Source organism: Siniperca chuatsi, linkage group LG17, assembly GCF_020085105.1.
Source record: "Siniperca chuatsi isolate FFG_IHB_CAS linkage group LG17, ASM2008510v1, whole genome shotgun sequence".
Taxonomy (NCBI): Eukaryota; Metazoa; Chordata; class Actinopteri; order Centrarchiformes; family Sinipercidae; genus Siniperca; species Siniperca chuatsi.
This window is the reverse complement of record NC_058058.1, coordinates 27,414,979-27,425,500: the sequence shown is the minus strand read 5'-3', so window position 1 is coordinate 27,425,500 and position 10,522 is coordinate 27,414,979. Positions and strand designations below refer to the sequence as shown.

General features: G+C 40.8%; 1 protein-coding gene across 4 annotated transcripts; it reads left to right on the top strand.

The window, feature by feature from the left end:
* The first annotated feature begins 72 nt into the window (after positions 1-72).
* On the top strand, positions 73-2,919 carry polr1h (RNA polymerase I subunit H). 4 transcript variants are annotated; one of them, XM_044172344.1, is made up of 5 exons: positions 73-210; positions 1,149-1,344; positions 2,297-2,400; positions 2,490-2,599; positions 2,687-2,919. In XM_044172344.1, the coding sequence occupies exons 2-5, from the start codon at positions 1,227-1,229 to the stop codon at positions 2,709-2,711; spliced, it is 357 nt and encodes a 118-aa protein (XP_044028279.1). In that variant the 5' UTR covers positions 73-210; positions 1,149-1,226; the 3' UTR covers positions 2,712-2,919. The 4 variants fall into 4 exon arrangements, with proteins under 4 accessions (XP_044028279.1, XP_044028280.1, XP_044028277.1 ...); XM_044172345.1 differs by having other exon boundaries at positions 74-210; positions 1,225-1,344; XM_044172342.1 differs by having other exon boundaries at positions 98-715.
* The last annotated feature ends 7,603 nt before the right edge of the window (positions 2,920-10,522 follow it).

The following is a 10,522-nucleotide window of genomic DNA, read 5'->3' as shown; positions in this document are numbered from 1 at the left end:
TTTCAGAAGGTGGCGGTAATGCACCAAAAGCTGTTTGCCAACCGCCATAAAACATCAGAAGAAGAAGAAAGACATGCAATGTGGTTTTGTGGCTATATACCAAACGGAGAGAAATGCTAGAGTATTGTTGATTTGGCATTTTGATATTTATATACATTTAATTGTAGATAACAAACCATATTAACCTAGCTAACTATCAAAAGGAATTCGGTATGGTGAACATCCCCGACCCCTACCTGTCAGAGAAACTAGTGTGTGATATTTGGTTGGCTTATGTGAATAAAGGGACGTTAATGGACTATGTAGTTACTGTAAAGTTACTCACGTTAACCTGTCAAAAGCTAGCCGCAGTTAGCTCGACGGCTAACAAGCAAGTCATCAACTCGCTTGCTAAACCAGTTCACGGATCAAATTCGAACATTAAAAAACTCACACATATAATGCTGCATGTACTGTTGGTTTAAAATGACGTTTGGCAATAGACATACTCATTACGAGAGAAAAAAAATGAAGCACAACGTCTGGTCAAAGTAAAAGCGCTAATGTTAGCGTACCCAAATGACGTCTCAGCATGCGACGGTGAGGAGTTGAAAGACCCCGCAGTGTGTGGTGTTACCATGCAGATGCCAAACTTACAGTAACATTAGATACAGAAACGTATCGTTTGTTTCGCGTATTATTTGTAGGTAGTAACATTATTTTACACATCGAACAGGTAAGTAACTAAAATCTGGTATGAAAACTAATGTCCGTTTGATGTAGCTAAAGTTGAATATAACGTTAGATAACTGTTGCAGATTTGGTCCATTTATTCTCACGTGCAAAAGTGACGTGCCCCCTTACATCCCTATGCTGTTTTGTGCTGTTTTGTGCTTTAAATTCGTATGGACACGCTATGTTAATATTTTCATTTTATTTGGAAGGTTAGTCCTAGAATCTGACTTTGAAAAGCACAGTCCGTGAATGTAAGCAAAAGTGTAGCCCCACCATACAATACTGTAGCAAGCACAATACTGTAAACCTTTACAACAAGGACTAACACTAGAAAACTATTTAATTTATTACAAAGTCTCAAGTATGTCTAATATGACAGTTATGCTTACGTGCATTGTAAAAAAACAACAGCTGGTGTATACTGTGTTTAACAGGGACTGTGGAATTTAGGATTTCTACTAGTCTGTCTTCCCCTGAAGTACAGTACCAAGGCTCCTTTTCTTCAAACAGAGATGTCGTGTTTTGGTGGTGATCCCAACTTTTGCCCAGAGTGTGGGAACATTCTTCCTCTTCCAGGAATACAGGACACAGTCCGCTGCCCCCGCTGCTCCTTCTGCATCCCTGTAGCAGGTACCAACTCTCTGTCATGTCCTGCACGCTCTCTAAACTCCCAATCCCAGTCCATGAGTGTGACTGTGAGGAACACAGAGACAGACATTAAAGGAAAGACTTAGTTACATTCCATTCTAATCATGTTTTGTGCATGTACTCCTTGCACAAAACCTAACACGGCAGCGGCAGATGGCCGCCCACCATTGAGTCTGGTTCTGTCCAAGTTTTCTGCCTCTTAAAGGAAGTTTTTCCTTGCCACTGTTGACAAATGCTTGCTCATGGTGGGATTTGTTGGATCTTATTAATTAATATTATAGATAAGAGTTCGGTCTGGACCTGCTCTATAGGAAAAGCGCAATGAGATAACTTCTGTTATGAATTGGCGCTATATAAATAAATAAATTGAAAGGGTGTACATTAGCACAGAAACCTCCACAGTACACTGAGATTCTGTCCGACTAATTTTGGAATATACCTAAAAGGGAACATGTTCTTCTTCACCTTTGAAATGTCACAAACAACACTGTTGATCTGCCTCTTAAAGGCCTTCTGTAGAATTTTTAATTACATTTCTTTTGAATCATAAGAGCAGAGAAGCTGGCATTTAGAGGGTCGGTTCAATAAATTACAAAAAAAAAAATTTTTTACTTTCTTTTAGTGGTATCTAACCATTCCAATAGTTTTGGTTTGATTTGTCCAAGTTTTGGGATTTCTGCCTCCACCCCAATACAATGGAGGTGAATGGAATTTAGTTTGTGGTGCTATAAGCACTGAAAATGTAACTTCATAAAATTCAACAGTAACGTGCCTATCCAGAAACAATGTCCCTTTTACACTAAATAATCCACACACCTCACTGTGAACAGTTTTCATTGGGGAAAATCATCCATATGCAAATTGTTTATCATAAATTAGATAAGGCACAGATTTCCACCGATTATCCCTTACATAGATGTATTTTATCGTCCAGAGTTCTCGGGCCAGGAGATCCGCTCTACAGTCATCTTCAACCCTGTGGAGCAGTCGTCGGTGGCTGTAGAGGACGAGGAGGACTCTGAACTGAAGGGACCTGTGGTAAGAACAGTCTGTCTGCTGCTCACTGGCCGCTGTGTGTGATAGTAACAACTGCACACTGTATTAATGAGGTCACCTGCTCCCTCTAGATTGACAGACGCTGCTCTCGTTGCAATAAAGAGGGGATGGTTTACCACACCAGGCAGATGAGATCTGCAGATGAAGGACAGACTGTCTTCTTCACCTGTGTACACTGCAGGTAATCAATATGAACACAATGTAGGTTGAGGAACTTCATTTGAACATTTTGTGCTGCTGTGTGATCATTTTGATTTTGGTGTTACAGATATCAAGAGAAGGAGGACTCCTGAGAGGAAATCCAACTCGCCTTCTCCATTCCTCTCCATGCATTTGCTCTCATGTCTGCCAGTGTTGCTTTCAGATAGTTGGATGCTTTCTCAACACATGGATTGTAAATATAAGTTTGAAGGAGCAAAGACTCACTGCAGAGCATCTCAGTGACTGATCCTGAAGTATTAGTATTCACACTTTGAATAAAGTTTGACAAAATAGTTGTAACTCAGTGTCCACTCACTAGCTCTTTCCCAGAGCTTTCAGTTGCGTCTCGCAGTCTTCATGAGTGCATGGAGTCCACTCAGTTTTCATGGAAATAGTGTAGCCCACTTGTCAATATTCACTCTCTTTTAGCTGTGTTTTGGTCTCCTCCAACTCCTGAGAAAAATCTCTGGCTCTTTAGCTGCTAAATACCCCACTCTGTTTGCTAGCTAGTCGCTGACTGTGTCTGTCTGCTGTTTGCTGCTGGACAGGAAGTGCACAGTGGCTTTACAGAGTTTTTTTCACTGCTTCCAGCTGCTGCTGGAAACGTAGCTGACTTTGCGATCCAGTAAACCAAAACAATAATAATATTTATAATATTAGATGTGGAGTATGTTAAATAAATAAACATAAAAATAATTTTTAGTGTCAACTTCATCCATACTCCTGAACAAAGAATATAAGCTATACTCATTCACATAGCATAGAAAAGGTTTCAGTCGTAGTCATCTGGACACTGTTTTCAGAATCAGGACGTTTCGGCTCCCATCCGGAAGTCATTCTCAATTGTGAAGAAATGGGACGGGAATGACTTCCCGTCCCATTTCTATGTCTGAAACCTTTTCTATGATAGAACACTCCTGGACGAATGAGGGACTACACCGTCTCATTCACATAGCAACATTCGAAAACTAGAAGTATTTCCTGAAGAAAACGTGTGTGATTGCTGTGCGTATTGATGCTGATTTTTGAATGACTTTATTATCGTACGAAAACTCATTGGCCTTGATATATTGGCTGAATTAAAGATGCAGTGGGAGTAAATGGGGGCTTTAAGACATCCCAAAGATGCTTCCTTTTTCACACAGTAAAGACTGGATCACCTTTGTAGAAGAACCAACAAATCAGTTTGGAACAAATCAGGAAAACTCACTTACTGAAATTGAGCACTTTTGATTACAACTGGGGAAAGCAATGCAGTGAAATGACTCACAGTCTGTTTCTGAGTATTCACAGCTAAATTTTCACGGCATTTAATGGCCAAATGGTTTGAGCATTACAATTCTGACAGTTAGCCAAAAAACAGCATGCAGTAATGGGATAAAATGCATACAGATGGAGAGGGAGAGAGGAAAGAGGTGCATCATGGGAAGTCTCCCAGCAGTCTAGGCCTATAGCAGCATAACTAAGGGATGGTTCAGGACTCACCCAAGCCAGCCCTAACTATAAGCTTTATCAAAGAGGAAAGTCTTCAGCCTACTCTTAAATGTGGAGATGGTGTCTGCCTCCCGAACCCAAACTGGGATCTGATTCCACAGGAGAGGAGCTTGATAACTGAAGGCTCTGGCTCCCATTCTACTTTTGGAGACTCTAGGAACCACAAGTAACCCTGCATTCTGGGAGGGCAGTGTTCTAGTCGGATAATAAGGTATTATGAGCTCTTTAAGATATGGTGGTGCCTGATCATTAAGAGCTTTGTAGGTGAGGAGGATTTTAAATTCTATTCTAGATTTTACAGGGAGCCAGTGCAGAGAAGCTAATATTGGAGAGATATGATCTCTTTTCCTAGTTCTTGTCAGCACACGTGCCGCAGCATTCTGGATCAACTGGAGAGTCTTAAGGGACTTATTCGGGCAGCCGGATAATAAGGACTTGCAGTAGTCCAACCTAGAAGTAACAAATACATGCACCAATTTTAAACATAGCTCTATCCAAAGTTCAAAAATACACATGCCAACACCTCTAAAGCTGATATTTATATATGTTGTACTAATTTGTTTAATTTCTTCATAAACAGAACCAGACTGTGTGGAGACCAAAACCTGTGCTCACTGACTGTATATGGCAACCTAGCTGAGACACTGCACAGAATTGCTCAGTGGATTTATAAACTGTAGCTTGTCAAAAAATAGTTCCAGCACAAAACTTTGTAAAACAAGAAATTGTAATTTGTACATAACTGTTTGTGTACAAATTAAACAAATAAGATACAACATGTTTACTGCCTCTATATAAACGAAGGTTGGTGTAGAGATGTCACAGTTTTAAGGGAATCATGCAGTCATCACTTAAAGACTATTTTCATTGACTGTAAATTGTTTTATTCACTGCGGGAGTTCTCGTTTGTTCTGGTCGGTGTTTCATCCCACCTCAGGCCTGTGTTAAGCCCCTTTCACACCTAACACCCACTAACATCAGTAGGAAAGGGTTGCCATTCCCTGTTTCTGCCTCTTGGGGATATGAACTGCCAAAATACACACAGCACAGTCGTCCAGAGGTGCTCTGTTCTTCGGCCCTGTCTCCTGGTCGACCTGCTCCTTACATCTGTCTTGGACAGGCTGTCGGTCTGAGGTCCACACCTCTGCTTCTGTCCAGGCCGCAGGCGCCTGAGGTTTCCTGCTCAGCCTCTGCCCTGTCCCCAGGTAATCTGCCTGAAATCACCAGCTCTATTCTTCAGTTCCCCGGCCACTTGCCCCTGATTAAGATTGATTCCACTTCACATAGCAATGTTTGTGAACATTCGTTGTTAACTGTTTGCTCTTTCAGCACAGACTTCAGGATCTTCTGTACGGATCTTATCTGTCATTCCCACACTCCTGCAAAGTGAGATCCTGCAGGTGGACTGAACACCCACTGTATTCCCTTTTGCATGAGTGCATCTTGGATCTTCGACTGGTTTCACTGTTAAATGGCTTTGCGCAGCTCAGCGCCAACAAAGTTTTACAAAAATTACATTATCTGAACGCATAATGGATACTTGTCCACTTCTGCACATAAAGTGACAGAATGCATTCAGGCAGGAGTCAGTGTCTAGTGTGTGTGCAACTTCTATGTGCACTGCACTGTTTGTGAGCCAGGTAAACAGCACGCCATATCCGTATTGTACTAAACTGTGCAAAATTGTTCAACCCAGCAATGAGTCAGCAAAGTTGACTGTCTATTGAAGAATATGAGAAGGCTCAACCTACAGTTTATGGAAGAGATGTGGACTGAGCTGATATCAGATTTTTGGGAGTCTGATTTGATTTTGGGCTTACAGGGACCATTAACAAATGATTGCTGTAAAATGGCTTTTGAGTGGCATGAATTAGAAGAGGTCAGGTAGGAAGTCAGAGCAGCTTTGAAAGCTGTAAGAACTGTTAAGATCAGTTGTGGATTTTGGGCGTAAGGCCTGTGTGTCAGCTTGAAAAACCCAATTCTCTTCAGCCTCGACTCGGCTTTAAGGATTTGCTGTGGGTTTTTTTAAAAGTATATGTGGGCTTTAGAAGTAGAGATGTTGGAAATGTCAAGAAAAGTTATCCATCAACAGTTGACTATGATGTGTTAGGCCAGTTCAATAGGAAATAAATGAAATGCTGTTGAACTGTACTGCATTATACAGAAAGATGTTATTTATCCTACCATCACTGATATAAATGGAGTGGACAAAATATTAGAAACGCCGCAATTATAACACAGTACAGTTCACTTCTTTATTCAGAGGTCATAAATCCCAGTCCATACTCTCCAATCTCTGTTCAGCAGGAGGTGGAACTGCCCTTCAAGTTCGCCATTGAAAATAGCTTAAGAAGAACAAGACAAACAGGAACGCTCATATATTAAGGTCACATTACCTGGAAACATGGCTGGGAAAGACTGCTCCTGGTAAAGATGAATTATGTAAGAGGCGGAAAGAGGCGATAATTATTCCAATAGGGAAACTTGGAAAAGATGCCAGCAGGTCTGGCAACTACAGACCAATTGCCTTGACATCACACTTCTGTAAATTAATGGAACGTATGATAAATGAGAGGTTAATGTACTACTTGGAAAATAGAGGTATGGTGGCTACATATCAAAGTGGATTCAGGAAAGGAATACTGGAAGGAATACTGTGGATCCAGTGTTGTGTCTAGAATATTAAATAAGGAAAGCTCAAGTAAATAAAGAGACAATAGTTGAAGTGTTTTTTGATGTTGAAAGCCTATGACATGGAAAGAGGGGCTTCTAATCAAACTACATTTAATGGGAATCGGAGGGAAAATGTTAAATCGGGTTATAACCTTTCTAGATGGAAGAACTATTCAGGTGAAGACAGGACAGAGTTATCAAGCCAACAGTGGTGGTTGGTGGAACATTTTCTAGGTAGGGCTGTGCCATCAATTTCAGCAAACATTCAAATATGATTTTATGCAAAAAAAAGTTAATGTCAAAAAGGAATTACTACTTTGCAGTTAAATATGTAACTATTATTTTATTCCATAATAAAATAAAGCAGTAAGTAACACCTTGACAAACACATCAGGACATCTTATTTTGGTCACCCACATAGGTGAATTCAGTATAATATAAAATATATATATATATATATAAATAATAGAAATGTTTTAAAATGTCATCTGTGCACATCGCACAAAAACACACACTGGGGCTGAACATGAACAAATGTACACTGCCAGTCAGAGTTTGACTACATCTGCTTGATACTTGGTTATTCATTGTCAATTTGAAGCCTGTAGTAATGTTGTCGGTGGCTGGTAATGAACTTGAAAAACCGTTATTGGATGTTGCTGTTGGCTTCAATGTAGCTTAGCACAAGCACCAGCTGGCAGTGGGTGGAAATGTCAGTTGTCTCGTCTGCTTGAATGGTGATAAAATCAGTGCTCTTTACTTCCTCCAGAATGTAATACTTTAGCACTGGCAGCATGTAGTCCAGCTGCTCCTTTTGTACCGTCTTTGACTGCCTTTAAAACGGTAAGTTACTGTAGCTGTCAAGGTGCTCCCCCAGCATTAGGGAGGCAACAAAATCCACCAATCCTGTGAAAATGCCAGGGTTATCCGAGGAGTCTGTCTCGTCATGCCCTCGCAAGGCTGACTCAAAAGCCCCACAAAACTTAACACAATCAATTCTTTTGGATAAAATGTGCCTGTTTTTATCCACCTCCTCACTGTGTCTCCTCACTGTGATCCTGTGGGCGTCGTCCAGCTGTGTAGTGATGTTCACTCTGCCAAATATGGCTAGCTTGACAGAATTATCCATGTGTGCCCTGGTGTTCTCATGTTTCCCTACTTTCTCAGACAGAAAAGTCATTAACATGACTGCATCCAGCTAGCCAGGCCTAGTGGACTAGCTACGAGAGAAGCCTTGCATACACTGCTTCCCTTTCTAGCTAGCCTGCTGTTTAACTGCGAGGTCAGGTTGATCTGGGTGATGAAATAATCGCCCTTTTCGGATTAGAGTTAAGGAATCTGATTTGTTTAATTTATTATTATTAGTAATAATGTTTTTTTTGTGGCTCAAGGGCTCAGGGAGGGTGGTGCCCTAGCACCCTCTATTGGCCAGCCGCCACTGCAAGCCAATATGTTGTAGAAAACGGACGCTTCAGGGGAGTGTAGTAAGTCCAACTTTATTTTCCATTATGATAAATTATATATTTGTAAATATTCCAATGGATATGGGCAGATCACTGTTCGCATATGACAGGGCTTTGTGGAAAAGAGGCAGAAAAGTTGAACACATAGTTAAGAAAATGCAGAACTGAATTAATCAAGTTGAAAAGTGGGGAACAAAATGGGGATTTAAAAAATTTTCAGTGGAAAAAACAAAAGCTATGATCTTCACAAGAAAGAAACTCAGGAAATGTAATTTGAAATTGTATGGAAATAACTTGAGTTGAGAGTTTGATTTTTGGGAGTGTATTTTGATCTGAGATTAACATGGAGAGAGCATACAGTGGTGTGAAAAAGTGTTTGCCCCCTGTTCCTGATTTCTTATTTTTTTGCATGTTTGTCACACTTAAATGTTTCAGATCATCAAACTAATTTAAATATTAGTCAAAGATAACACAAGTAAACACAAAATGCAGTTTTTAAATGAAGGTTGTTGTTATTATTAAGGGAAAACAAAATCCAAACCTACATGGCCCTGTGTGAAAAAGTGATTGCCCCCTAAGCCTAATAACTGGTTGGGCCACCCTTAGCAGCAACAACTGCAATCAAGCGTTTGCGATAACTTGCAATGAGTCTTTTACAGTGCTGTGGAGGAATTTTGGCACACTCATCTTTGCAGAATTGTTGTAATTCAGCCACATTGGAGGGTTTTTCAGCATGAACTGCCTTTTTAAGGTCATGCAACAGCATCTCAGTAGGATTCAGGTCAGGACTTTGACTAGGCCACTCCAAAGTCTTCATTTTGTTCATCTTCAGCCATTCAGAGGTGGACTTGCTGGTGTGTTTTGGATCATTGTCCTGCTGCAGAACCCAAGTTCGCTTCAGCTTGAGGTCACGAACAGGTGGCCCGACATTCTCCTTCAGGAGTTTTTGGTAGACAGCAGAATTCATGGTTCCATTTATCACAGCAAGTCTTCCAGGTCCTGAAGCAGCAAAACAGCCCCAGACCATCACACTACACCACCATATTTTACTGTTGGTATGATGTTCTTTTTCTGAAATGCTGTGTTACTTTTACGACAGACTGCAGTTCTTTGGATGTTGTTGTGGGGTCTTTTGTGACCTCTTGGATGAGTCGTTGCTGAGCTCTTGGGGTAATTTTGGTCAGCCGGCCACTCCTGGGAAGGTTCACTGCTGTTCCATGTTTTCGCCATTTGTGGATAATGGCTCTCACTGTGGTTCGCTGGAGTCCCAAAGCTTAACAAATGGCTTTATAACCTTTTCCAGACTGATAGATCGCAATTACTTTCTTTCTCATTTGTTCCTGAATTTCTTTGGATCTTGGCATGACGCCTAGCTTTTGAAGATCTTTTGGTCTACTTCACTTTGTCAGGCAGGTCCTGTTTAAGTGATTTCTTGATTGAGAACAGGTGTGCCTGCAGTTAGAACTTCCCCAGTGTGTGCTCTCCAAGTTGAAGCAGGTGAAATGTCATTGGGGTTACATTGGAAACAGCCCCTTAGGTTGACCAATTACTGGGTCAACCTAAGGGGCCATGGAGATAGCCATCCCACAAAAAGGGTGCTGCAGGCATGTTGGGAGAAGGCGAGAACTCATAAAGAGCGTTTTGGCTGGACAGGAGAGCAAATGGCAAAAGATATGGAGTATATGATAAAGAGTTTTGTGCAACCATGGTGTGGCCTATTAGACCTGTCCGGGAATTAGAAAATCTATGTGTAGATCTGGAATTACTTAAGATTAAGCACAGTAATAAGACTGCCAATTTAACCAGTGAATACTATAGTTATAGGGACCGTAAATATAAAGACAGTGTTCACAGATGGATCAAAGGATTCTCAAACAAATGCAACAGGGTCTGCAGTTGCTGTACCTAGTTACCAGGTGGGATTTAGCAGGAGAACATCTGATTGTTTCAATGTGAACACTGCTGAATTGTTTGCCATGTTGATGGTATTACAATGGACTGAACAGATTAGTTGTAGCAATATTTTAATATCTAGTGATTCTGTGTCGGCCCTTGCAAGTATTAAGACAGGTACAGCCAGAAGTCATCAGGATCTGCTTTATCAAATCTTGTTTAACTCAAGAATAGTTAGGCAAGGGAAAAACATTGTCTTCATGTGGGTCCCCGCACATTCAGGTGTCCTGGGGAAATGAGAGAGCAGACAAATTGGCAAAAGAAGCAGTAAAAAAAGGAAATGTTGAAATTGGTATTAAATGATCAAAATCAGAGGGAAA